Source organism: Macaca fascicularis, chromosome 19 (assembly GCF_037993035.2).
Source record: "Macaca fascicularis isolate 582-1 chromosome 19, T2T-MFA8v1.1".
Classification (NCBI taxonomy): Eukaryota; Metazoa; Chordata; class Mammalia; order Primates; family Cercopithecidae; genus Macaca; species Macaca fascicularis.
In genome coordinates, this window is record NC_088393.1 from 62,936,307 (window position 1) to 62,963,889 (window position 27,583).

At 56.3% G+C, this 27,583-nt stretch overlaps 1 protein-coding gene and 1 long non-coding RNA gene across 7 annotated transcripts; one reads left to right on the forward strand and one right to left on the reverse strand.

Moving 5' to 3' along the window:
- Positions 1–14,213: 14,213 nt before the first annotated feature.
- Positions 14,214–26,411, forward strand: EPS8L1 (EPS8 signaling adaptor L1). Of its 6 annotated transcripts, none has more exons than XM_045380440.3 (20): positions 14,214–14,313; positions 15,044–15,097; positions 17,012–17,052; positions 17,483–17,541; positions 18,174–18,335; positions 18,613–18,762; positions 19,266–19,348; positions 19,713–19,974; positions 20,254–20,380; positions 20,574–20,662; positions 20,757–20,831; positions 20,936–21,084; positions 21,862–22,003; positions 22,126–22,154; positions 24,341–24,473; positions 24,563–24,694; positions 24,894–25,005; positions 25,196–25,370; positions 25,787–25,919; positions 26,018–26,411. In XM_045380440.3, the coding sequence occupies exons 2-20, from the start codon at positions 15,081–15,083 to the stop codon at positions 26,102–26,104; spliced, it is 2,157 nt and encodes a 718-aa protein (XP_045236375.1). In that variant the 5' UTR covers positions 14,214–14,313; positions 15,044–15,080; the 3' UTR covers positions 26,105–26,411. The 6 variants fall into 6 exon arrangements, 4 of the variants coding, with proteins under 4 accessions (XP_045236375.1, XP_005590419.1, XP_073880897.1 ...); XM_005590362.4 differs by having other exon boundaries at positions 14,214–14,264; XR_012428016.1 differs by lacking the exon at positions 24,341–24,473 and having other exon boundaries at positions 14,214–14,264.
- LOC135968401 (uncharacterized) lies at positions 18,682–20,629 on the reverse strand. The gene is made up of 3 exons (XR_010583150.2): positions 20,472–20,629; positions 19,170–19,422; positions 18,682–18,817 (listed from the first exon to the last, which is right to left on the reverse strand). It is a non-coding gene; the product is annotated as an uncharacterized lncRNA (long non-coding RNA).
- Positions 26,412–27,583: the final 1,172 nt, after the last annotated feature.

A 27,583-nucleotide genomic window follows, 5' to 3' on the forward strand; every position in this document is an offset into this window, starting at 1 on the left:
TTATAGGCATGAGTCACTGCACCAGCCCGAAAGCTGTTGTTGCTGTTGTTGTTGTTGTTGTTGTTGTTGTTTTTGAGACGGAGTCTTACTCTGTCCCCAGGCTGGAGTGCAGTGGCGTGATCTTGGCTCACTGCAACCTCCGCCTCCCGGGTTCAAGCCATTCTCCTGCCTCAGCCTCCCAAGTTGCTGGGATTACAGGTGCCCGCCACTAAGCCCAGCTAATTTTTGTACTTTTAGTAGAGACGGGGTTTCACCATGTTGGCCAGGCTAGTCTCAAGCTCCTGTCTTCAGGTGATCCACCTGCCTGAGCCTCCCAAAGTGCTGGGATTGCAGGCGTGAGCCACTACACCTGGCCGGGAAGCTGTTTTTTTGTTTGTTTGTTTTTTGTTTTTTGTTTGTTTGAGACAGAGTCTCGCTCTGTCGCCCAGGCTGGAGTGCAGTGGCCGGATCTCAGCTCACTGGAAGCTCCACCTTCGGGGTTTACGCCATTCTCCTGCCTCAGCCTCCCCAGTAGCTGGGACTACAGGCGCCCGCCACCTCGCCCGGCTAGTTTTTTGTATTTTTTAGTAGAGACGGGGTTTCACCGTGTTAACCAGGATGGTCTCGATCTCCTGACCTCGTGATCCGCCCGTCTCGGCCTCCCAAAGTGCTGGGATTACAGGCTTGAGCTACCGCGCCCGGCCGGGGGAGGCTGTTTTTTAATAGATACAGAGATTGTTTTGCAAAATAAAAAAAAAGACCTGAAGGTCTTTTGTGCAACATGGTTGCACAACAATGTGAATATACTCAACACTACTGAATTGCACGCTTAAAATGGTTAAGATGGTAAATTTTACTTTATGCATATTTTACCACAACTAAAAGTAAAAATTTTAGGCTGGGCATGGTGGCAGTAATCCCAGCACTTTCGGAGGCCAAAGTGGAGAATAGCATGAGCCCAGAAGTTTGAGACCAGCCTGGACAACACGGCAAAACCTTATCTCTACAAAAAATACAAAAATTAGCAGGCTTGGTGGCATGCATCTGCGGCCTCAGCTACTTGGGAGGCTGAGGTGGGAGGATTGCTTGAGCCCAGGAGGTCAAGGCTATGATGAGCCGTGATTGCGCCACTGCACCCCAGCCTGGGTGACACAGCAAGACCCTGTCTCAAAAATAATAATAAATGTTTACATTTAATAACACGGGCAATTGGTTCAGATGCTCATTTTCTCAACCTTGAAAAAAAAAAAAAACTGTTTTTCTCTATATCTTTTTCTCCTCTTCTGTAAACTGAAATCCTAATATCACTGACCTCCAGGACAGGTATCAGCAAACTTTTTCTACGAACAGCCAGATAGTAAATAATTTCAGACTTGTGACCCATACAGTGGCTCTTGCACCTCCTCTGCCACAGTAACTGGGAAGCAGTCATAGATGATATGAAAACAAGTGAGCATAGCTGTGTTCCATAAAACTTTATTTTCAAAAACAAGCAGTGGGCCATAGTCTGCCAGCTCCTGTTTGAGAGTCTCGCTCCGATGCCCAGGCTGGAGTACAGTGACGCAATCTCAGCTCACTGCAACCTCTGCCTCCTGGGTTCAAGCGATTCTCCTGCCTCAGCCTCATGAGTAGCTGGGATTACAGGTGCTCGCCAACACGCCTGGCTAATTTTTGTATTTTTAGTAGAGACGGGGTTTTGCCGTGTTGGCCAGGCTGGTTTCGAACTCCGGACCTCAGGTGATCCACCTGCCTCAGCCTCCCAAAGTGCTGGGATTGCAAAGTGTGAGCCACCGCGCCCGGCTACCTGTCATTGAATTTGGAAGGATGACGTGAAGTCATTCATAACAAGGACTTAATCCATAGTAAGTGCCAGAACATTGCTGGCCGTTAGTATGGTTATTATAAAGAGAACAACGCATGCAAATTCCTCCTCTGAAGACCTCCTACCTGATTCCCAGACACACCCAAGAGAGTTAGAACATCTATTTGGACTCCAGGTGGGCTGTGCACCCCTTTACCATTTTCCTGGTTTTTAAGTTCCTGGTCAGCATCGGGTGCTGTCCCAGGTGCTGAGAGGATTCTCCCACAATGCCCTTTGCTTTCCCCATCAGAGGGTTTATGGCACCCAATTCTCATTCTCATTCTCTCTCCTTTCTTGTTCTTCTCTAACTCTCTTCTCTCTCCCCCCCTCCTTTTTCTCTTCCTCTCTCTCTCCTCTATTTTCTCTCTCTCTCCTCTGTTTTCTCTCTGTCTCCTCTCTTTTCTCCCTCTCTCTCACACACACACGTCTTTCCCTTCCTTTCTCTTTCTCTTTCCTCTCTCTCTTCCTCTCTCTCTCCCTCTCCCTCCTTCTCTCTGTCTTCCTCTCTCCTTCTCTCTTCCTCTCTCTCCTTTTTTCTTCCTCTCTCTCTTCTTGTCTCTCTCCCTTCTCTCTTCTTCTCTCTTTCTCTCTCTCTTTCTCTCTCTCCCTCTCCCCCCAGCTCTCTCTACCTACATACATCTTCAGAAGCCTCAGCAGTGTAAGGTAAGTTTAGCTACCCTGAAGCTGTGCAGAGATAAGCACAGGGGCCAACGAGCTCCAGTTGTCCCAGACTCCAGCCGTTTGAATCTTTCCAGCCCAAGCACCTCCCCAGCTTCTTGCCAGCCCCAGCCATCACCAAAGGGCACACAGATAAGCTGCCTCCACCAGGGCCTGTGCAGATGGTAAGTTTTTGAGCAAAATAAATACGGTCCTTGTCTGAAGCCACTGAGTTTTAGAATAATTTGTTATATGGCTGTAGTAACTGGAATGATTGCTCTAGGTTTATTTTATTCATCCTCGCTGCATGCAGCACGTGGCATGGCTCAGTAACTAGAAGGAAAGAAAAGAAGAAGGGAGGGAGGGGCAGAGGGTGGACAGGAGAGGATGGGAGGAAGGAAACAAGACAGGAAAGGAGCGTGTTGGTGGCCTTGCCTGCAAACTGAGCAGACACCACGCAAACAGGTGACCTCCCAGTTAAGACGGAGGGGACTCAGGGCTCAGGAGGGGCAGAAGGCCCCTGTGTTGGAGAGCTGGGCAAGCTTTTCTGTAGGAAATGATGGGGATCACGGCCATGTGAGCCGGCAGGATTTCCTCCAGCCAGGAGGGAGACTCCAGGCTGTGGGAACAGCTTAAGCAGAAGGCAGGGGACAGGAATGCAGGAGAGCTATTGTGGGAGGGTGGAGGGGCTGCCTGGGCTGGCATGCAGGGTATGGGAGGGGGTGGAAGGGATGAGGCAGGAGCCATCAGTAAAGGACCCAGAGCGTGGCTCCAATGCCATGGTAGGAAGCTTGGCGTAGACTCAGAGGGTGCTGGGTACCACTGAAGAGTGTTGAGCCACGGAGGGTCGTGGGCAGATACGTGCTTTAGAATTGCTGTTTTTTCTGGCTGAGATGTAGAGTATGGACTGGAGAGGAGCACAGGGGACATAGGAAGGGCAGTTCTAGAAGGAGGAACTGTCCCACTAAGGAAAGTCAAGTAACTTCCTCGGTATCCATTCTTCCCTTCCGGCTCACGGCACTAGAGCCACTGATTGACAGCTGGGTGCTATCAATCTCTCTCTCTCTCCCCCCCCCCCCCGCTTTCTCTCCCCTTCCTCTGTGTCTCCTCTCTCTCTCTCTCTCTCTCTCTCTCATCGCTCTCTCTCTCTCATCTCTCTCTCCCTCTTTCTCTCCCCCACCCCGTGTCTCCTTCTCTCTCTCTCTCTCTCCATCTCTCTTTCTCTCCCCCTTACTCTCTTTCTCCTCTCAGTCTTCCTCTCTGTTTCTCTCTCTCTTCCTCTTTCTCCCTCTCTCTCTCTTCCTCTTTTCCTTTGTCTCTCCCTCTCCCCCCAACTTTCTCTTCCTACACACATCTTGAGAGACCTCAGCAGTGTAAGATAAGTTTAACTCCCCCATGGCTGGGCATGGTGGTGCACGCCTGTAATCCTAACACTTTGGGAGGCCGAGGCAGGAGGATCACTTGAGATCAGGAGTTTGAAACCAGCCTGGCCAACATGAAACCCTGTCTCTACTACAATTACCAAAAAATTAGCTGGCATAGTGGCTCACACCTGTAGTCCCAGCTACTCGGAAGGCTGAGGCAGGAGAATCGCTTGAACCCGGGAGTCAGAGGTTGCAGTGAGCAGAGATCGCATCTCTGCACTCCAGCCTGGGCGACAGAGCGAGATTCTGTCTCAGAAAAAGTCAGAGGAGGCTGGTGGCTCACACCTGTAATCCCAGGACTTTGGGAGGCTGAGGCAGGTGGATCATGAGGTCAGGAGATCGAGACCATCCTGGCTAACATGGTGAAACCCTGTCTCTACTAAAAAATACAAAAAATTAGCCAGGTGTGGTGGCGGGTGCCTGTAGTCCCAGCTACTTGGGAGGCTGAGGCAGGAGAATGGCGTGAACCAGGGAGGCGGAGCTTGCAGTGATCTGAGATGGTGCCACTGCACTCCAGCCTGGGCAACAGAGAGAAATCCTGTCTGAAAAAAAAAAGAAAAAAGAAGGAAGGAAGGAAGGAAGGGAGGAAGGAAGGAAGGAAGGACCGACCCTGATGTTCAGAGGGGGAAGGAAGGAAGGAAGGGAGGAAGAAAGGGAAGGAAGGAAGGAAAGAAGGAGGGAGGGAGGGAGGGAGGGAGGAAGGAAGGGAAGGGAGGGAGAGAGGAAGGGAAGGGAGGGAGGGAGGGAAGGGAGGGAGGGAGGGAGGGAGGAAGGGAAGGGAGGGAGGGAGGGAGGGAGGAAGGGAAGGGAGGGAGGGAGGGAGGAAGGGGAGGGAGGGAGGGAGGAAGGGAAGGGAAGGGAGGGAGGAAGGGAAGGGAAGGGAGGGAGGGAGGAAGGGAGGGAAGGAAGGAAGGGAAGGAAGGAAGGAAGGAAGGAAGGAAGGAAGGAAGGAAGGAAGGAAGGAAGGAAGGAAGGAAGGAAGGAAGGAAGGAAGGAAAGAAAGAAGACCCTGATGTTCAGGGAGTTGAGAGTGAAATCACTGGCTCCAACCCAGGATCCAAACTCAAGTCTGTCCGGGGTCCTGTCCCCGTCACCACCCGCTCCCCGACCCATCCACCACAGACCTGGGAAGGAGCCAGGCTCCTCCGGTTTCAGGAAAGGGCGGCACAAACCGCCCCTCCACGATCCCTCCCAGAGAGCAAACAGCTCCCGGCCGCCGCAGGTCTCCCTCCTCTTCCTGCCAGGCCGGTTCCCAGACCCACCCTCCCTGTGCCATAAGCGCCTCTCCCCGCACCCTCACCAGGGCTGGCTGGTCTCAGAGGAACGCCCAGGAAAAATCTACCCGAACCCCTTTCCGCTGGGAAGGGGACCCGCCTGGGCTTCCTCACTGCCGATGAGACCTCCCTCATCGCACGCTTAGAGCTGCCTGCATTTTCCTTCCTTCCTCAAGCGGGCTGGGAAGTCTAGAGACTCAGGCTTGGGCCAGCCCATTAGCGTAAGCATCAGCCACCGTCTCAGCTGCTACGGTCACTGCTGTCACCATCAACGTGACCGTCTCACACCTCACGTCCTCCGGCCAGCCACACCCCTGCACATTTAAGCCGCCAGCCTCCCTAAGGTTTCCTCTGCCTGAAATCCTCTCCGCATTCCTGGCTCATTCTCGAAATTGAGGTCAAAACCGCCTCCTTCCCTGACCACCCTATCTGAAGGAGCCGCACCTGCCTACTCGTAGTCACTCCGTCCCTTCACCTCTGTTTCGTTTCCTCTACAGCGTTTACTACAATCTGAAAGTCTTATTCACGTAGGTGTCTACTTGTTTATCTCCCCACCACACCCACTAGGATGACAATATCACAAGGGCTGGGGTTTCATCTGTCTCCTCCTCCTCTGTGTCTCCAGCACATAAAACATGCTTGGCACACTGTAGGTGCTTAAGTATTTGCTACTACGTCACTTTGGGATTTTGCATAGGACACTCCCAGTGCTTAGAATCTCAATTGTTGCTTCATTGTCCTTGGCAAACTCCTATTCATCCTTTAAAACCCCATCCATTTATCCCTTAACCAAGAAAGGCTTCTGTGTCTCATACAACCACCCATAAAGCTGGATTAGGGCTTTCTCTGGGGACACACATGCCCTGTGACACACTTCCATTAGTGCACATATCCCCCATGAATTGTGCACACCAGCAGGGTCTAGAGTAAAGCACACATTTTGTCTCAGGAACTACGTATTGAATGAATTAATTAATTACTTTTTTTTTTTTTTTTTCCTGAGACGGAGTCTCGCTCTGGAGTCACCCAGGCTGGAGTGCAGTGGCCAGATCTCAGCTCACTGCAAGCTCTGCCTCCTGGGTTTACGCCATTCTCCTGCCTCAGCCTCCCCAGTAGCTGGGACTACAGGCGCCCGCCACCACGCCCGGCTAGTTTTTTATATTTTTTAGTAGAGACGGGGTTTCACCATGTTAGCCAGGATGGTCTCGATCTCCTGACCTCGTGATCCGCCCGTCTCGGCCTCCCAAAGTGCTGGGATTATAGGCTTGAGCCACCGCGCCCGGCCTAATTACTTTTTTTGAGAGAAGGTCTTGCTCTGTCGCCCAGGCTGGAGTGCAGTGGTGCAATCATGGCTCACTGTAGCCTTGACTTCCCAGGCTCAAGCAATCCTCCCACCTCAGCCTCCCAAGCAGTTAGGACCACAAGTGCATGCCACTGTGCCTGGCTAATTTTTAAATTATTTTTGTAGGGATGGAATCTTCCTATGTTGCCCAGGCTGGTTTCAAACTCCTAGGCTCAAGGGATCCTCCTGCCTCCGCTTCCCAAAGTACCGGGACTATAGGTGTGAGACATCACACTCTGCCTCATTATTTAATATGTAAGTAGCTATATCTCTCTGAGACCCAGCCCCCATCTAATTTACAACCTTCCCCCTTCTCAAGAGCATGCCTCAGCTCCCATTGGCAGGGAATCTGACCTTTCTCCTTGTCATAGGAATTTTTTTTTTTTTTTGAGTCAGAATCTCAGTCAGTCACCCAGCCTGGAGTGCATGGCACGATGACTCGCTGCACCCTCTGCCTCCCAGGTTCAAGCGATTCTCCTGCCTCAGTCTCCCTAGTAGCTGGGACTACAAGTGCGCACGCCACCACACCCGGCTACTTTTGTAGAGATAGCATTTCACCGTGTTGGCTAAGCTGGTCTTGAATTCCTGATCTCAAGTGATGGCCTCCCAAAATGCTGGGTAGCAGGTGCGAGGCACCGCACCCGGCTGTCATAGGAATTTGTCAGCGAGTCCTACAGACTGGAGGTTACGCGTGGGGTGGTGTAGGGGTGGGGATAACGGAGGAGATGGGGGAGGGGTGAACTCTTCAAGCCCCAGGGTAGAAATCTGTTCCATTCCTGGGACATCCTAGGTGACAGGGAAGAAAGTCCAGCCCCCCAAGACAGCTATCCCAGACTGGGCATAGAGGCAAACCCTTGTAGGCGGACGAGCCGCAGACAAAACTCCTCAAACACCAGATTAAAGAAGGAAGAGGGTTTTATTCGGCCGGGAGCGTTGGCAGATGTGCGTCTTAAGAGCCAAGCTCCCTGAAAAAGAAATACTTGGCCTTTTTAAAGACTTACAACTTTAAGGGGTCCACGTGAAAGGGTCGTGATAAATCGAGCAAGCGTGGGAAGCGTGGCTGGGGGCTACGTGCATCAGCTAACAGAACAAAAAGTTTTTACAATGCTTTTTTCATACAGTGTCTGGGATTTACAGATAACACAAGTAGCTTAGGCCAGGAGTTGATGTTATTATTATTCCTTTTTTTAACTCCTAGGGCCGGGTGGTGGTGCCAAGGTTGTCTGGCTATTTATCTTACTTTTGTTTCTTTCTCTCTTTCCTCCTGTCTTGTGAACGAGGCAAGGTGGGGGGAGGAGGGCAGCAGGAGTAGTGGTCTCCTTCCTTACCCTGACCACAGGGCCCTGTCACTCACCCAAGAACAGCTGCCAATGACAGAATAGCCAGGCCGAGGGGGGAAGAGAGGTGCTTCGCTGATGGATTTCCCTGGTGCGTTGCCAAGACAGGGCTTTACTGCCTCCGCCCTGGACTGGCTGAGTCAGACTGTGCAGGGGTGGACACTTTGGTATTTGGGAGGCATTTGCTGTGGGTTACAGAGAGGGAGGGGCCTGCTTTGCGGCCAGAGAAGGAGGAAAGAGGCCCTGGGCCCTGGGACTAGGGTGGAGGCTCGGGTTTCGGTCTTACCTGCTGCTCCAGACCACGGCCTGGAGGGCTGCCTGCGCCACCCCCAAAGCAAGGAGATAGGCGCTGCCCCTCCTCCCTCAGACCCAGGAGCCCAGGCCCCCAGCCCCTCCTCCCTCAGACCCAGGAGCCCAGGCCCCCAGCCCCTCCTGCCTCGGACCCAGGAGCCCAGGCCCCCAGCCCCTCCTCCCTCGGACCCAGGAGCCCAGGCCCCCAGCCCCTCCTCCCTCGGACCCAGGAGCCCAGGCCCCCAGCCCCTCCTCCCTCGGACCCAGGAGTCCAGGCCCCCAGCCCCTCCTCCCTCGGACCCAGGAGTCCAGGCCCCCAGCCCTTCCTCCCTCGGACCCAGGAGTCCAGGCCCCAGCCCCTCCCCACTCAGACCCAGGAGCCCAGGTCCCCAGCCCCTCCTCCCTCAGACCTAGGAGTCCAGGCCCCAGCCCCTCCCCACTCAGACCCAGGAGTCCAGGCCCCCAGCCCCTTCCTCCCTCAGACCCAGGAGTCCAGGTCCCAGTCCCTCCTCCCTCAGACCCAGGAGTCCAGGCCCCCAGTCCCTCCTCCCTCAGACCCAGGAGTCCAGGCCCCCAGTACCTCCTCCCTCAGACCCAGGAGTCCAGGTCCCAGTCCCTCCTCCCTCAGACCCAGGAGTCCAGGCCCCAGCCCCTCCTCCCTCAGACCCAGGAGTCCAGGTCCCAGCCCCTCCTCCCTCAGACCCAAGAGGCCTCAGACCCACACCGAATGCTTCTATGAGATAGTTTTCTCCACTTGCCCATAAAGAAATGAGCCCAGGCCCAGTCAGATCTGCATCTGTGTCACAGCCCAGAGCCACTGTAACTTTCAGCTACTGACCTCCCCCTCTGAGCCTCTGTTTTCTCCTCTGTCCATGGGGCAAGGGGTCTGCTCCTTCCCTCAAACACCAACCCAGGTAGGGTCAAGCACAGGAAATACTTGTGGCATGAATGTGATGAGAACACAGAATTGCAGAAGCCAAAGAAAGAGAAGTATAAGGACCCTCCTTCCACCCCCTACCTCCCCCACCTGCTGCTTCACACACCAGGACCACCTGCTGGGTAGCCAGGAGCTCACAGCCAGGAGCCCCGCTGGCCACCCCTGCAGCCCCCTCCTTCATTCAGGCAGCTTCATGGCCTGGAACACTCCTCATCCTCTAGGATTTGACACTGGCTGTCAAACTCGTCCTTCAAAGTGATTCCTGACCTGCCCTCCTCCTCTAGGCAGCCTGTCCTGACCCTCAGCAGCCTCTCCTGGCCGTGGCAGAGCCCTTCGTGTCCTCCCTTGCACCACGCACAGGAAGAAAGGCCATCATCCTCGCCATTGCTAACACCGGCCTTGCGTTTCCTCTTTGCCAGGTACTGTATTGACAACTCTCTACAACCTCACTTCATCCTCCTAATAAGCTGGGCGTGGTGGCTCATGCCTGTCATCCCAGCACTTTGGGAGGTTGAAGCAGGATGATCACTTGAGAGGCGGAGGTTGCAGTGAACCGAGATTATGGCCCTGCACTCCAGCCTGGGCAATAGAGGGAGACTCTATCTCAAAAAAAAAAAAAAAAAAAAAAGAAAGAAAAAGAAAAGAAAAAAGAAAGAAAGAAAGAAAAGAAAAAAAGAAAAAGAAAAAAATTCTTCCAACATTGTTATTCCCATTTTATAGTTGAAGGACTGAGGCACAGAGAGGTTAAGTAATTTACCCAGGGTCACACAGCTAGAAAAGAGCAGGATCCCAAGGTGGCAGCATAGGGTAGCATCAAAGGATGCAAAGGTCTAAACTGTATGGCATGGGTTCAACCGTCTCCTCCATGTATTTGTTGTGGGGCTGTGAATACATTACTTAGCTTGTTTGTGCCTTTGTTTCTTCATCTGTAAAATGGGTATAAGAGGACCCATTCCATAGGATATGGTGAGGATTATGCACACACACACACACACGCACACACACATTTATGATGTACTGAGAAGAAGATATAAGCACACAATAAGTATCTCCAAAATTATGCAGTGGCAAAGCCAGGATTCAGACCCACACCTGCCCAAGGCTCTCTGCCGTCGGACCACACTATATCTCTTTCTCTCTGTTCCTTCATTCCCATCAATCCAAGGCAAAAAAACATGCCTTCTCTGATTTCCAGCCTCACTCAGCATAGACTGTGGAGGCAACATATCTTGAATGAAGCAATGAAGCAATAATGCACATGAATGCACCAAATGCCAAAAGCTCATTCACTCAACAAGTATCTCTCCAACACTTCCTGTGTGCTAGACCCAATTCCGTGTGCTGCAGACTAAGTCGGGGACTGACCACACAAAAATCTTTGCCCTTGTGAAGCCTGCATTTTTTTTTTTTTTTTTTTTTTTGATGGAATCTTGCTCTGTCACCCAGGCTGGAGTGCAGTGGCATGATCATCTTGGCTCACTACAACCTCCACCTCCCAGGTTTAAGCGACTCTCTTGCCTTGGTCTCCCAAGAAGCTGGGATTACAGGTGTGCACCACCAACTCCGGCTAATTGTTTGTATTTTTAGTAGAAATTGGGTTTTATCATGTTGGTGACGTGGTGTGATCTCAGGTGACTGCAACGTCCACCTCCTGGGTTCAAGTGATTTTCTTGTCTCAGCCCCCCAAGAAGCTGGGATTACAGGTGTGCACCACCACCTCCGGCTAATTTTTGTATTTTTAGTAGAGACAGGGTTTCACCATGTTGGCCAGGTTGGTCTCGAACTCCCAACCTCGAGTGATCCACCCACCTCAGCCTCCCAAAGTGCTGGGATTACAGGCATATGCCACCGTGCCCGGCCTGTGAAGCTTGCATTCTAACAGAGGAGACACAGACAAAATGAACCAGGAACACAGTGGGTAAGAAGGTGAAAAGTGCTCCACACAAAAATAAAGTAGGGAGAGAGGAAAGAGACTAAAAAGAAGTTGGGTTGCCAGGCACGGTGGCTCATGCCTGTAATCTCAGCACTTTGGGAGGCCGAGACAGGCAGATCACAAGGTCACGACATGGAGACCATCCTGGTGAAACCCCGTCTCTGCTAAAAATACAAAATTAGCTGGGCATGGTAGCGCGCACCTGTAGTCTCAGCTACTCAGGAGGCTGAGGCAGAAGAATGGCTTGAACCCAGGAGGCGGAGGTTGTGGTGAGCTGAGATCACACCACTGCACTACAGCGTGGCCAACAAGAGCGAAACTCTGTCTCAAAAAAAAAAAAGAAGTCGGGTAAGGGATGCCACCATTTGAAACAGGGTGGTCACCCAGTCCTGAGAAGGTGACATTCAGGCAAAGACCGAAGGAGGCAAGGAAGTGAGGTATGAGGGTATCTGGCAGAAGAGCATTCCAGGCAGAGAGAACAGCAAGTGCAAAGCCCCGAAGGCAGAACCGGGTCTCGGTGTTCCAAGAGCAGCAAGGAGGCCGGTGTGCTGACACACAGAAGGAAGAGATGAGATCAGAATCACATCCCTTAAGGCCTTGCAAGATGTCAGCTTTTATACACAGAGAAATGGGGAGCCATAGAAGATTCTAAACAGGAATGACATGAGCCGACTTCGGTTTCTACAGGATCCCTGAACGGAGACTGGGCTTTGCAGGGAGCGGGGAGACTAGTTAGAAGGCTACTGCAATGGTCCAGGTGAGAGGCAGCGGTGGCGGGAACCAGATGGGAATCACTGATCATGCAAAAGGCTAAGAATGGGCAGGTCCGTCCCGTGCCCTGCTCTCTGCTCTCTGCTCTCTGCAATCTGAGTGTTGGAGTCTGACAGTCTCATCATCCACTCACTGCATAGGTAATCTTGGGCAAGTAGTTTTTTGTTTTTTGGGGGGGGGTTTTGTTTTGTTTTTTGAGACAGCGTCTCACTCTGTCGCCCAGGCTGGAGTGCAATGGCGTGATCTCCGCTCACTGCAACCTCCGCCTCCCAGGTTCAAGCGATTCTCCTGCCTCAGCCTCCTGAGTAGCTGGGACTACAGGCACGCGCCACCACACCCAGCTAATTTTTGTATTTTTAGTAGAGACGAGGTTACACCATATTGGCCAGGCTGGTCTCGAACTCCTGACCTTGTAAGCTGCCCGCCTTGGCCTCCCAAAGTGCTGGGATTACAGGCGTGAGCCACCGTGCCCAGTCTGTTTTGTTTGTTTGTTTTTGAGACGGAGTCTTGCTCTGTCGCCCAGGCTGGAGTGCAGTGGCGAGATCTCAGCTCACTGCAAGCTCCGCCTCCTGGGTTCATGCCATTCTCCTGCCTCAGCCTCCCGAGTAGCTGGGACTACAGGCGCCTGTCACCTCACCCAGCTAATTTTTTTTTTGTATTTTTAGTAGAGACAAGGTTTCACCATGGTCTTGATCTCCTGACCTCATGATCTGCCCGCCTCCCAGTGCTGGGATTACAGGCGTGAGCTACCACGCTTGGCTCTGTTTTTTGAGGTGGACCTTGCTCTGTTGCCCAGGCTGGAGTGCAGTGGTGCGATTATCGGCTCACCGAAACCTCCGCCTCCCGGATTCAAGTGATTTTCCTGCCTCAGCCTCCTGAATAGCTGGGATTACAAGTGCCCGCCACCACGGCCAGCTAATTTTTGTGTTTTTAGTAGAGATGGGGTTTCGTCATGTTGGCTGGGCTGGTCTCGAACTCCTGACCTCAAGTGATCCGCCTGCCTCAGCCTCCCAAAGTGCTGAGATTACAGGCGTAAGCCACCACGCCCAGCCTGTTTTTTTGTTTTTTTGAGATGGAGCCTGGCTTTGTTACCCAGGCTGGAGTGCAATGGTATAATATTGACTCATTGCAACCTCCGCCTCCCAGGTTCAAGTGATTCTCCTGCCTCAGCCTCCTCACTAGCTGGAATTATAGGTGCCCACCATCATGGCTGGCTAATTTTTGTTTTTATCAGAGATGGGGTTTTGCCGTGTTGGCCGGGCCGGTCTCGAACTCCTGACCTCAGATGATCCACCTGCCTCGGCCTCCCAAAGTGCTGGGATTACAGCACCCACGCAAGTTTCTTTTTTTTTTTTTTTTGAGACGGAGTCTCGCTCTGTCGCCCAGGCTGGAGTGCAGTGGCGCGATCTCGGCTCACTGCAAGCTCCGCCTCCCGGGTTCACGCCATTCTCCTGCCTCAGCCTCCCGAGTAGCTGGGACTACAGGCGCCCACAACCGCGCCCGGCTAATTTTTTGTATTTTTAGTAGAGACGGGGTTTCACCGTGGTCTCGATCTCCTGACCTTGTGATCCGCCCGCCTCGGCCTCCCAAAGCGCTGGGATTACAGGCGTGAGCCACCGCGCCCGGCCGCAAGTTTCTTAACTCTTCTCTGCCTCATTTTCTCATGTGTAAGACTAAGACAGCCTCCCACCGAGACACACTTCCCTCACGTGGCTCTGGGGAGAAATACTGTGGAAAGCTTTGCTAGTAACCTCTACGGCATGGAGGGAGTTCTCAAAAAGCGATTTTAGAAAGGTGTTTATGCCTGGGAAGCCTGTTCATTTTTGTGATATCCTTGGAGCTGGGCCAGGCACTTATCGAGCTAAATCTAACTTTTGTCAGAATGGCAGGGGGAAGTCATGGAGGAAAATTTGCAAAGGAAGGGGGAACGGGATGGGTGGGGGGGTGTTGAGGGCATAGGCAGAGGCAGTGACAACGGACAGGAGGTGTCCACAGAACGGGGACTGCCACTGGCCCTGGAGACAGAAGGTCAGCCCCGGGTTCAAATCCTCCCTTAGCCAAGTGCTGAAATGGACTAGTTGTTGAACCTCTCTAGCCTTCGGCTTCCTCATCTGTCAAGCAGAAATCAAACCTCGAACTTCCTCCCGTTGTTAGAATTTCAAGGGAGTTTTAAAGACAGAGCTTTCAACTCTGACCTGTGAACAAGTGTGACATCAAATTTACTGTTTGCTATTAGTCTGTTGTTACGAGGCAGAGAGTTTCCTGGCTCCCCTGCAGTCAGCCCCTCCTGGATCTGTCTGCCAGCCCCGCCCCTGGGTCACTCCAGCCAGGCTGTGCCAGGTGAACGCTCAGGTATGCGGAGGCGGAGGCAGGACAGCCCTGGGAGGGAGCAGGAGGAGGGGCCGGCAGCCTGGAACGGAAAGGACAGCGGAGAGCAGGGCAGAGCCTGAGCAGGCAGGTGAGGAGATCCGGGTTCAGAGAGAAGGAGGCCGGGATTTGACCAATGGGTCTGAGGGAGAAGGGGACTGGGGTCTGGACTCCTGGGTCTGAGGGAGGAGGGACTGGGGTCTGGACTCCTGGGTCTGAGGGAGGAGGGACTGGGGTCTGGACTCCTGGGTCTGAGGGAGGAGGGGCTGGGGGTCTGGACTCCTGGGTCTGAAGGAGGAGGGGACTGGGGTCTGGACTCCTGGGTCTGAGGGAGGAGGGGCTGGGGGCCTGGACTCGTGGGTCTGAGGGAGGAGGGATTGGGGGCCTGGACTCCCGGGTCTAGGGAGGAGGGATTGGGGGCCTGGACTCCTGGATCTGAGGGAGGAGGGATTGGGGGCCTGGACTCCTGGGTCTGAGGGAGGAGGGGCTGGGGGCCTGGACTCCTGGGTCTGAGGGAGGAGGGGCTGGGGGCCTGGACTCCTGGGTCTGAGGGAGGAGGGGCTGGGGCCTGGACTCCTGGGTCTAGGGAGGAGGGACTGGGGGCCTGGACTCCTGGGTCTAGGGAGGAGGGACTGGGGGCCTGGACTCCTGGGTCTGAGGGAGGAGGGGCTGGGGCCTGGACTCCTGGGTCTAGGGAGGAGGGACTGGGGGCCTGGACTCCTGGGTCTGAGGGAGGAGGGACTGGGGGCCTGGACTCCTGGGTCTGAGGGAGGAGGGGCTGGGGCTTGGATGCCTGTGTTGAGGGAGGAGGCTGGGGTAGGAATTAGAGGCTCCTACTGGCCAGGCCCTCACATCTTTGCTGGCTCCCAGGGCACCTCCAGGTGGGCAGGAGCTCCCACTCAGCACCATGAGCACCGCCACCGGGTAAGTGCCCCTGGCCCCCAGGCCCCAGCCCCTAGCCCCAGCCCCAGCCCCAGCACGCCTCCCGCCTCCCCTCGCCTCCTCACCCACACCCGCAGATCCTGTTTCTGGCAGCCCAGACTCTGGCCCAAGCCCGGACACTCAGGAGGAAGCCAGAGCCACTCTCCTCCCTGCCCAGCCTGGGGTTAGGGGCCCCCACTGTAGAGCAGACAGGCCTGTGCTCCAGCTCGGCCCTCACACTCCATGCTGATGTAACCCCGGTCAAAGGACATCACCTCTTGGAGCCTCAGCCCCTCCTCTGTGACACAGGGACAATTTTGAAACATTGGTGGGATAGTGCATTACAGGACTTAGCCGGCCACCTCACTGACAGCCGGTGCTCAGCTCATAGGAGCCTCTGTTGGGATTGTTATCTTGTTAGTAAATAGTAACCCTTTGCTAGAAAATCAGGACTGTTCATAATGAAGACTCAAGTCTCCTAGAGTAAGCAGGGAGAAAAACAATGAGCGATGAGTCAAAATACCTGCATGGTAGGTAGTGAGTTCTCTGGCCCAGAGGTAATCAAATTGGTGACATCAGACTGGCAGGAGCGGGATGAGGAACAGGAGTTTGGGAAAAAGGGTTTATCAGTTCCCCTGACGCCACCTGATCTCTGAGCTTCTGTTATGCGCATGGAAGTGGGGATCCAAGAATTCTTAGGAAAGGTAACCTTAGGAAGAAATCAAGGACAAGAGGAGACAGAGAGGGATGCGGCTGGGAAGCGCCTGGCCCATGGGGGTGGGAGGGGAAACAGATAATTCCCTGTCTACTTCAGATACTACTAATGCTATTGTAACAATCCCCATTTATTGAGCAACTTCTGTGTGCTAAGCCCTGGCAGCATCTTAAGAATGATAATAACAGTTATTGAGGCTTCACAATACTTCACCTGCATCATCTGACTGAATTTGCCCAACAGCCCTACCAGATAGTTACTATGTTACAGAAAGAAACCGAGGCAGAGAGATTAAGTCCCCTTCTCAAGGTCTTATGGCAAGGAGGCAGTAGACAGAGGATTTGAATCCAGGACTATGCCATGGTTGAGACCACGCTCCCCCTACCACCCAGCACCACCGCCTGACCTGTCTTCTTTTTTTTCGAGATGGGGTCTCGCTGTTGCCAGGCTGGAGTGCAGTGGCGCGATCTCAGCTCACTGCAACCTCCGCCTCCCGGGTTCAAGTAATTCTCCTGCCTCAGCCTCCCACGTAGCTGGGACTACAGGCACCCGCCACCACACCCAGCTAATTTTTGTATTTTTAGTAGAGATGGGGTTTCACCATGTTGGCCAGGCTGGTCTCGATCTCTTTTTTTTTTTTTTTTTTTTTTTTGAGACGGAGTCTCGCTCTGTGGCCCAGGCTGGAGTGCAAGTGGCCGGATCTCGGCTCACTGCAAGCTCCGCCTCCCGGGTTTGCGCCATTCTCCTGCCTCAGCCTCCCGAGTAGCTGGGACTACAGGCGCCCGCCACCTCGCCCGGCTAGTGTTTTTGTATTTTTTAGTAGAGATGGGGTTTCACCGTGTTAGCCAGGATGGTCTCGATCTCCTGACCTCGTGATCCGCCCGTCTCGGCCTCCCAAAGTGCTGGGATTACAGGCTTGAGCCACCGCACCCGGCCTCGATCTCTTGACTTTGTGATCCGCCCATCTCTGCCTCCCGAAGTGCTGGGATTACAGGCGTGAGCTACCGCGTCCGGCCTACCTGTCTTCTTAAAGTCCAGCTCTGGCTCTGAGCTCTCCTGCTCAATAATAGTAAAAATAATAATAAAAACCCTTCCATGGCTCCCCATTACCTTCATAATGAAGCCCTTGCTGCCCTGCTTGGCATTTCTGCAGGGTCCGCTCCCAATTCCACAGTCTCACTCATCCCTCTTTTCTTCACCAGCCCAGAAGCTGCCCCAAAGCCAAGTGCCAAGTCTATCTATGGTGAGTAGGAGGCAAGGGAGCCCCAGGCCCATAGAACTGGGTCTAAAGAAACAGGACCTGGAATCCAGGGTCTTGGAGGAGGAGAGGCTGGGCCTGGACTCCTGGGTCTGAAGGAGGAGGGCCTGGGGGCTCTGGACTCCTGGGTCTGAGGGAGGAGGAAGAGCTGAAGGTCTAGACTCCTGGGTCTGAGGAAGGTGGGGCTGGGGGCCTGGACTCCTGGGTCTGAAGGAGGAGGGTCTGGGGGCCTGGACTCCTGGGTCTGAAGGAGGAGGGCCTGGGGGCTCTGGACTCCTGGGTCTGAGGAAGGTGGGGCTGGGGGCTCTGGACTCCTGGGTCTGAGGGAGGAGGGGTTGAGGCTGGACTCCTGGGTCTGAGGGAGGAGGGGCTGAGGGCCTGGACTCCCAGGCTCATTTTCTTTCTCCCCTGGCAGAGCAGAGGAAGCGTTACTCCACAGTGGTTATGGCTGATGTATCCCAGTACCCAGTCAATGTGAGTCTGGGATCTATGTTCCCCAGGACATCTTCTAGGGCAAATGTGGCCTCAGGAGATAGGTCTTTGGAAAGCAGCTGGGCCCCCAAGCAGGAAGCATGTGGAAAGTCAGTTTGCCCATCTGTAAAACGGACCTCCGTTGCCTCACCTCAGTCATGGATATGAAGTCAGGGACCTCGGGTCCACTCAAATCTGCCAGCCTTTTCTCCGGGCTAGCTGTTGTGCTGGACAGTGGGACCATGGGGACAAATCAAGACACAGCCCTGCATGAGGAGGGGGTAGACAAGGTCCAGAGGAACCCACGGAGGTGCCTGGTGCTCTAATGGAGGTGGCAGGGGGCACAGCGGGAGACCCGAGGAGGCATTTAGAAGGAGAGAGCTGTAATCCAGACTCCTTCCCTGCCCGCAAGGAGCCTCCAGTCTGTGAGAAGCCAGACTCAGGTGCTAGTCACTCTGATGAAAGGGAAACAAAGAGCACTGGGAGGAGGAGCTGATTTGTGGAGCAGGTGATCAAGGAAGGCTTCCTGGAGGAGGTGTGGTTAGTCTCAGGCTGAAAGTCTGATTATTCTGGGGGATTCTGAGCCCACCTGGCATCATCTTGGGCCTCACTGCTGTCTCCCTGGTCCGTACCAGCACCTGGTGACGTTCTGCCTGGGTGAGGACGATGGCGTGCACACCGTGGAGGATGCCTCCAGGAAGCTGGCCGTCATGGATAGCCAGGGCCGAGTCTGGGCACAGGAGATGCTGCTGCGAGTGTCTCCCGACCATGTCACGCTGCTCGACCCGGCCTCCAAGGTGCCAGGGGGCACGTGGGTGGGAGGAGTGTCTGGGGCAGGGACTTCAGGGGGTCTGGGTGTGAATCTTGGCTCCTGCATGTCTTTCCTCTGGGAACTCTGGCGAGGGACCCCAGCCCCCTTCTTGAGCCTTAATAGCCTCATCTATTAAACAGGGGTGTTATCCCTAACTCCCTAACTGCGTGAGGTTGCCCTGACCTGCTGGCCCACACTCCCGTCGCCATTTAGTAGTACCATCATTTCGGGGCCTCAGTTTACCCTGCCATCCCACCCGGCAGGAGGAGCTGGAGTCATACCCGCTGGGCGCCATCGTGCGTTGTGATGCGGTGATGCCACCCGGCCGGAGCCGCTCGCTGCTGCTGCTCGTGTGCCAGGAACCCGAGCGCGCGCAGCCCGACGTGCACTTCTTCCAGGGCCTGCGCCTTGGGGTGAGCAGACGGCGTTCGGGTTGGCTCTGGGGGCGGAGCTGGAACTGGGCGGAGCCTGGAGCCGGGGCGGAAATGGGTGGGGCCTCTAGGTGGGGCGGGGCATAGGGCTAAGGCGGGATCACAGCAAGGAAGGGCATGGGACCTGGGAAGGAAGTTCTGAAAGGGAGTGGGGTTTGAGGAGACTGGACCCAGGGTCAAGATAGCACATGAGGGTGGGATGAGGACATGAACAGAACATGGGCAAGTAGGGCCTGGGGGAGCAACCAGGACGAGGATGGGGGCGAGAAACCACCTGGACTGGGTCTCCATGGGCCAGGTCGTGGTTTGGGGCAGGGACAGGTGTAGGGCGAGGGGTGAGTCCAGAGTGTGGACGTGCGTGGGAACATAGGCGTGAACGATGTACGCACGTGGGCTGGGACGGAGCAGAAAAATCGGCCAGGGGCGTGGCCCGGGTAGGAAGGGGGTGCGGCGTGGGGAGGCGTGGCCTGATGTGTGATTGGCAGGCGGAGCTGATCCGAGAGGACATCCAGGGGGCTCTGCACAATTACCGCTCCGGCCGCGGGGAGCGCAGGGCGGCGGCGCTCAGGTGAGAAGGAAGAAGTTGGCGGGGTCTCTGGGAAGCCGGTTTCCCCTCCCTGTGCCTCAGTCTACAACACCAGACTGGAACGGAGCAAGTTTTGCATGGAGTCAAGCACAACCTAGTCGAGTCTTGTCTGTACCTCCCAGACGAGATGACTCCCCAGAACTCTTACTTCTTTTCCCTGTTCCCTGTCCAGGCCCTCAGTTTCACTCTAGAGAGGTGCTACCCCTCCCCATATCGGATTTCTCCCTACCTCGTTGAACTTGTTTACTCCCTTTGAGCCTCAGTGTGTCTCGTTCTGCGCCCCGGATTTCCCCCTCCATGGACCCCTCAGTGGACCCAGCCTTGGTGTCCCCGTCGCCCTCTGCAGGGCCACGCAGGAGGAGTTGCAGCGCGACCGCTCGCCCGCCGCTGAGACCCCGCCCCTGCAGCGCCGCCCGTCCGTCCGCGCAGTGATCAGCACCGTGGAGCGGGGCGCAGGCCGCGGGCGACCCCAGGCGAAGCCCATTCCCGAGGCAGAGGAGACGCAGAGGCCTGGGCCCGCGGGGACCTCGAGCAGCGCTGACCCGGCCTCCCCGGACCTGGGTCCCCGGGGTCCTGACCTGGCGGCTCTGCAAGCGGAGCGGGAAGTGGTGAGCCGCGCGGGAAAGGGGCTGGGGGCGGGGCCAGACGACTGGAGGCGGGGCTAGGGCGTGGGGGGCGGGGCCAGCTGCGGGATAGGAGTTCTCCGTCAATCTGGTCAGACTTCGGCGTTATGGAGGCGGGGAAGGGGCGGGGCTTGGTTGTAGGGCGCGGCCAGGTGTTTGGGGCGGGGCCTGTCTGGGGACGTGTCTAGGTGCTCAGGTTCAGGGCTTCGACGGGGATGGTTTTGGAACTCGGGAGCCCTGAGCGTCCCCTCCTCTGTCCCCCAGGACATCCTGAACCACGTGTTCGACGACGTAGAGAGCTTCGTATCGAGGCTGCAGAAGTCGGCGGAGGCGGCCAGGGTGCTGGAGCACCGGGAACGCGGCCGCAGGACCCGGCGCCGAGCGGCTGGGGGTAAGGGCACCCCCGCGTGGGATCTGAACCCCCCTCCCGATCACTTCCAGATGCCCCCCCTCTCCCCAGGGTCTCCCCTCCCGCCACTTACCAGGGCTGACCTCACAGCCATCTTAACCGGGTGTCCACCTCTCTCTCTGCCTGCCTGGTGCTGGCCCCGCGTCCCCATCGCCGCGCCCGTCGGCCCCCGCAGAGGGCCTCCTGACGCTGCGGGCCAAGCCGCCCTCGGAGGCCGAGTACACCGACGTGCTGCAGAAGATCAAGTACGCCTTCAGCCTGCTGGTGAGGACGCGTCCGCCCCTGGGCCGGGGCGCGGGCACGGTGAAGCTGCCCCGTCCCCGCACCCACGCCAACCATCTCCCTCCCCACGCCCCAGGCCCGGCTGCGCGGCAACATCGCCGACCCCTCCTCCCCGGAGCTGCTGCACTTCCTTTTCGGGCCTCTGCAGATGGTGAGACCCGCCCCAGGTCCTCGGGCCCCCCTGCGGCGGGAGGAATCGGTTCGACTTGCAGACGGTGTGACGGCACGGCCTGCCCCCTCCCGCTCCCCTGACAGATTGTGAACACGTCGGGGGGGCCCGAGTTCGCGAGCAGCGTGCGGCAGCCGCACCTGACGTCGGATGCCGTGGCGCTGCTGCGGGACAACGTCACTCCACGTGAAAACGAGCTCTGGACCTCGCTGGGGGACTCGTGGACCCGCCCCGGGTGAGGGGTGGGACTGGGAGGCGGGGGGCGTGGTGATTGGAGGAGCTTAAGGGCTGGGAGATGAGTGGCATGATGATTGGAAAATGAGACTAGGAGGAAAGGGACAGGTTGGAGGCGTGGCTTCGTTGTGTTGGGGCGGGGCTTAGGACAGATGCCAAGATTCAATTGGCGGAAAGGCCAGAAATTAATATGAAGGAAAGATTTAAGACCAGCAGACCAATCAGATTGAAAGAAAAGGTGGGGCTTAAAGGAATAGAGGGGCTACGGGGCAGGAGCGGGGCTACGCGAAGGGGCGGGGCTTCTGGAAAGTTTGGTCTATAACTTTGGCGATGGGACAGAGTCTGTGCACTGGGGGCTGGGAGTTTCGTAGGGAAAGGGTCAGAACCTGAAACCGAGCTTAAGGAAAACCTGATTTGGAATCAGAGGTGAAATTTAGAGGCTGGATAAGGCAATTTTTTTTCCAGAGAGAGAGAGAGATGGATGGGCGTGGGGGGCGGGTCTCAATATGTTGCCCAGGCTGGTCTTGAACTCCTGGCCTCAAGCGATCCTTCCATCTTGGCCTCCCAAAATGCTGGGATTACAGGCGTGAGCCACTGCACCCGGCCTAGAAATATAAATTACTGTTGGGTTGGGCTTGGAGGTACCGGCAGGACTTGGTGAAAAGTGGCGGGGCTAGATACAGAGAGCTTTAGGGGAAAACTTAGTGAAGTTAATGACAGAGCTCAGCTGGGGGCTGTACCAGGATCCCTGAGCTCTTGGCCCTGTCCCTGGCTGCAGGCTGGAGCTGCCCCCGGAAGAGGGACCCCCATACAGACCCGAGTTCTTCAGCGGCTGGGAGCCGCCGGTTACTGACCCGCAGGGCCGCGCTTGGGAAGACCCAGTTGAGAAACAGCTACAGCACGAGCGGAGGCGCCGGCAGGTGAGGCTGAGGCTTTCAGGGGAGCAGCCAGCTCCCCCAAGCGACACGGCAGGGCCGAGGCTGGGAAGTCCGGGGTGGGGGCGTGGCCGGTCCGCCTGACCCGACTCTCTTACTTCCTGCAGCAAAGCGCCCCCCAGGTCGCTGTCAATGGGTGAGTGTCCGCCCCAGGGCAGGGCAAGGGGGTCCAGGAGGGGTGCTTCCCGGGGGCTCCCGGTGTTGACTCCGCCCCCTTTTTTTCTGTGTTTTTCCTTCTGTCTTCCTGGCTCTTTTCAGGTGGGTGAGATGGTGAAGGGGCGGGCCGGGGCCGGGAGAGAGGGAGGAGCAGGGAGGGAGGGGGCGGGATCCAGACTTCTGGGGCCAAGGGAGGAGGGAATGGAGACCGGGGTTTCCGGGCCTAAGGGAGGAAAGGGGCTGGGAGTGGGTAAAGTCTGAGAGGTTGGATCTCTGGATCCCCAAAAGGCTGGAAGAAGGCAGTTTGGTTTCTCAGGGCCTGGGAAGCACCATGTCTGGGCTCCCTACGAGGACAGAGCCCTGGATATTGGAGGGGAGAGGCTGGGGAATTCGACCTTTGGGTTTTGAAGAAGAGCCCAAGTCTGGTGCTTGGGATCCTGGAGACCCAGAGGAGCAGGCTTGGGACTTCAAGGGCTTGGGGGCAAGTTTCTGGGAAAGTTAGGAAGTGGTAGTATCTCTGGGCCCCGGAGAGGGGTAAAGGCTGGGTGATTAACCTCTTGGTTTTCCAGACGCTCTAATGCAATTGTCTAAGTCACTGCTGGGTGTCGGACTGGGTTAAAAGGTTTAAGGGTTAAAAGGATAAGATTGAAGCTTGAGACCTGGACTCCTAGGTCCCTGGGGGAAAAAGGACATTCCACGTCAGGTTCTACCAAGCAGTGGGGGTTCAGACTCTGGGTCCTGGGGGAGGAAATGAAGTAGATGGACCAGAACTCTAGGGTCCTTGAGCAAATAGAGGGCAGATTGGAGGGAAACAACATGGGAGGAGACGAAAACAAAGCAGTGAGGCTGGAGGAGACAAAGGGGGGTCTAGGTGAGGGCCTGGGCAGAGGGTCTCAGCAGGGACAGCGTGCTGGGAGCTGCCAGCCCCACACAGGGGGTGCCGCGGCCCTGAAGACCCCCCCTCCCCCCTGCACAGGTAGGCCTGATCCAGGCTGAGGTCCCTCTTATTGGGAGTCAGAGCTGAAATCCCACCCCTGCCCCCAGCTGCCTGATATCGCAACCCCCCTCCCTGTTCACAGCTTCAAGTCACTTTCTCTGAGCCTCAAGTTCTTTGCAGGGAAACTGGGAATGATGGTAATCCCTTCCTGGAACAGTGAGAAGTCTGTGGTGTTGTAGGAACTAGCAGTTCAAGGCTCAAGGCTGTGACCATGTTCAAGTTCAAGTCCAGCTGCCTGCAAAGGAGGGCAGCATTATTCAGACATGGACTGCCCTGGTCCCAGGCTGGCGATGCCACCTGTGACCTTTACATCCCTGTGCCTCAGCTTCCTCCTCTGTGAAAATGGAGAAGATAATAGGGTCTCTGGGGGAGGAAGAAACTGGGGGCGGGGAGAGGGGAGTCCAAATTCATGGTTCTACCAACGGTTGTCATGAAGGTCAAATCAACTAATATACATAACAGTGCCTAGCACATAGTAAGTGCTACAGAAGTGGTAGCTATTGTTTGTTTTTTGAGACAGGGTCTCACTCTGTCATCAGGCTGGAGTGCAGTGGTGAGATCTCAGCTCACTGCAGCCTCTGCCTGCCAGATTCAAGCGATTCTCCTGCCTCAGCCTCCAGAGTAGCTGGGACTACAGGCACGCGCCACCACACCCAGCTAATTTGTGTATTTTTCAGTATAGACAGGGTTTCACCATGTTGGCCAGGATGGTCTTGATCTCTTGACCTTGTGATCTGCCCTCCTCGGTCTCCCAGAGCGCTGGGATTACAGGCGTGAGCCACCGTGCCCGGCATAGCTATTGTTTTTATTATGCTCATGAGTTATGATATTTAAGCCTAGTGCCTATTAGATGCTCAATAAATGACAGCTGTTTCTAGCTGTGTGATGTAGGCAAGTGGTTTTATCTCTCTGAGCCTCATTCTCCTCTGTAAAATGGAATCGATGATGGGATAGTACCCACTGCATATGCCTACAGCACAATGCCAAACAACGGAGGGGGCAAAACATATTCAGGCTGTTATTCTCGTTTCAAATTTCTATTAACAGTATTAACCTGGCCCCTGCTGTGCCCCCTGCTTGGCTCTAACCCTAGCTCACACCAGCACCCTGCACCCCAGAGCAATGGGGCTGGCTGCCTCCTTATCTCCAACCCTCCTGCTTCTCCTCAGTCACCAAGACTTGGAGCCAGAATCTGAGCCTCAGCTGGAGTCAGAGACAGCAGGAAAATGGGTCCTGTGTAATTATGACTTCCAGGCCCGCAACAGCAGTGAGCTGTCGGTCAAGCAGCGGGACGTACTGGAGGTTAGAGGAGCGGGAGGCTGAGGGGCAGGAATTAGGCAGCCCTAGCTGCAGATGCAGGCTCTGAACCTTCTGCCTTTTACCGCACGCAGGTCCTGGATGACAGGCGCAAGTGGTGGAAGGTTCGGGACCCAGCGGGGCAGGAGGGATATGTGCCCTATAACATCCTGACACCCCACCCCGGACCCCGGTTGCACCACTGCCAAAGCTCTGCCCGCAGCCTGGTGAGCCGGCGCAGACGCTGGGGTCTTGAGGGAGGAGAGGCTGGGACCAGATACTGGGAACAAGGGGCGTGGGGATCAGCTGTCAAGAGTGCTGGTGCAGGTGGTGACTGGGGGTTCATAAATGCATCTCCAGAAAGGGGAGAGGCTGGGACTCTGATTCCTCTCCCTAACCCAGGTGCTCTCCTCTGCTCCCTTTCAGAACAGCACTCCTCCTCCGCCACCAGCCCCAGCCCCAGCCCCACCTCCAGCTCTGGCTCGGCCCCGCTGGGACAGCTGCGATAGCCTCAACAGCTTGGACCCCAGCGAGAAGGGTGAGTGGTGGGGACGCCGGCTGTGGGGAGAGGTTCTTATCCTTGCTTTCCAGGCAGGGAAACGGGGGCTCAGAAAGAGCAAATGGACTCCTGCCCCATTCTGGGGAGGCTGGAGCACCCCCCCGCCCTCTGGCCCCAGGACCCCTCGCCCTGAGCCCCCACTCCCTCCCTCCGGGTTTCCCACCTGCAGAGAAATTCTCCCAGATGCTCATTGTCAACGAGGAACTGCAGGCGCGCCTGGCCCAGGGCCGCTCGGGCCCGAGCCGCGCAGTCCCAGGGCCCCGCGCTCCGGAACCGCAGCTCAGCCCGCAATCGGACGCCTCCGAGGTCCGAGCCTGGCTGCAGGCCAAGGGCTTTAGCTCCGGGTGAGTGGGGCGGGGGCCGGCTCGGCGCGGGTTGATACGCAGGCTGGGAGCGGAGCGTTCCGATCGGCCGGGAGTCGGGGGGCAGTAGTCGTGGAGACCACAGGGAGCCGGGATTAGCCCGAAGTGAAGGTCTGTCTGGTAGCAACATCCAGTGGCAGGCTGTGATTGCCATGTGTTTTCAGACTCCGACTGGATTCCTTAGGGAAATCCCGTACCCTTCGAAAGCATATGACCACGCCCCCTGGGTGGCACATTGTGATTGGTGGGTGGGGTTCAGGGGGTGTGGGCCCTGCCCCCCGGAGCTGTTCTGATTGGATCATCGCCGGGTGGGCGTGACATGAGTGACGGGGGCTGGGGCATCCGGCGACCTGCCTGACGGCGACCTGCCTGACTGCGCCCCGGCTGCCCTCGCTCAGGACCGTGGACGCGCTGGGTGTGCTGACTGGGGCGCAGCTTTTCTCGCTGCAGAAGGAGGAGCTGCGGGCGGTGAGCCCCGAGGAGGGGGCGCGTGTGTACAGCCAGGTCACCGTGCAGCGCGCCCTGCTGGAGGTGAGCCGGGCCGCTGGTCCCTGGGTCTGGGTGGGGTTGGGACGCCGAGGGCGAGGGCTCGGACACCAGGACAAAGCGATTTCCACCCTGCTCTCTAGGACAAAGAGAAAGTGTCAGAGCTGGAGGCAGTGATGGAGAAGCAAAAGAAGAAGGTGGAAGGCGGGATGGAAATGGAGGTCATTTGACCTGCCCGGCGCCCTTCGCAAAAAGTGACCAGGCCCCGTGTGAGAACGGACTCTTCAGACTCCTCAATAGCAGAAGTCGGTCTTCTGAAGGATGGCCAATCTGCTCCGGCCCCGGTCTTCCCCCATCCCCGTGGACAGACTGAATAATCCTTGCTGCAGTCCCTCCGGGGCAGATCTGGACTGGCTGTGAGTGGGGAGGGCGTGGAGACAGTCTACGGAAAGCGCTAGCAGACCCCCAAGAGGGTGCAGTAGAGCCCTGAGCATTGTAATATGCCGCCCAGCCTATAAACAGCCTCCTTACTTGGCAGATGGTGTGTCAACTGCTGTCCTCTACCCGGCTACCAGGGGGCCCAGAAACCTTCCCCTTGCCCCAGTCACAGCCTCAAGGAACCTGGAAGATGTTCCACCTTTTTTGGTTTCTCTCTCAGAACCCTCCTTTCCATCCCCCGGGTCCCAAACCAGGCTCCCTCCTGACCTCCTAGCCAGCCAAGTCCAGCCTGCCCCATCTTTGGGTTTCCCTGGCTCGCGGCTCCCTTGGTTCCCTGAGAACCAAGGTTCTCACTTCATTCCTTCCTGCATCCTGGCCCTGCCCTTCTCCAAACTCTCCCAAGCCCCTTCAACCTCTGCGGTTTGCACTTGCTACCTCTGCTGGCCGAAACAGCCATTCCCTGCCTGGCAAACTCCTCCTATTCAGCTCACTCACTCACTGTGGCGAAGCCTGCCCTCATCCCCGAAGCCAGTTCCCCACCTCCTGCCATGGCCCTGCCAGGTGGAACTGGCAGCCTCCCCAGCATGCCACAGCTTTCTGGTCACTTTTTGTCCTGGGAGATGGCAGCCAACTGAAAACTTCCTCCTCCCTCAAGAACTAGCTCCCTTCCCCTCTGGCGAGCCCTGTAACATTCTTTTCCCCATTGTCCAAGCGGCTGGTAAGGTTTGCTTTTCTCTGGATCCCCCCCATTTCCAGACTGGACACTCTCTGCCTTTGGGAAGAATGGTCCTTTCTCTTCCTTCCGTGGCTCCGCTTCCCCAGATTACTGCGGGCCTATGGGCCTCAAGCCTGTCCCCGAGTTGTTCCAACCTGGGGCACCAGGTGGCGCCCTCCAAGATGGGAAAGGATCAGAGAGATCCTCCTGGGGCAGGCAGGAGTTCTCAGTCCCCACTTTGCCAACTCCTGCCTGGTTCCTTCCGGTTCCTTCCTTCCTCTTTGGATCTCCAAGAGTCCTTCCCCTATCTGCCCCGTCCCTAGATCCTACTCACACACTTCCCTTGGCTCCCTATGGCCCACCAGACAAAACCCAGGCCCCAGCTTGGCAGTCACAGGCTGCCACTTGGCTCACCGGCTTCGACCCCACAGGGCTCAGCTCCCTCCTCCTGCTGCCAGGCTTGGTTCATGTGGTCGCTTCTGCCCAGAATACTCTCAGCCCCTCTACCACTTGCCCGGGGCCCCACCACTCATTCTTAACAGGGGAATCGGAAAGG

Bases quoted from the DNA above. Each gene is read 5' to 3' on its own strand.
- EPS8L1 (XM_045380440.3), top strand. The intron at 22,155-24,340 runs GTGAGTGTCCGC...GCTTCTCCTCAG, and splicing joins CCCCAGGTCGCTGTCAATGG to TCACCAAGACTTGGAGCCAG. The intron at 24,474-24,562 runs GTTAGAGGAGCG...TACCGCACGCAG, and splicing joins AGCAGCGGGACGTACTGGAG to GTCCTGGATGACAGGCGCAA.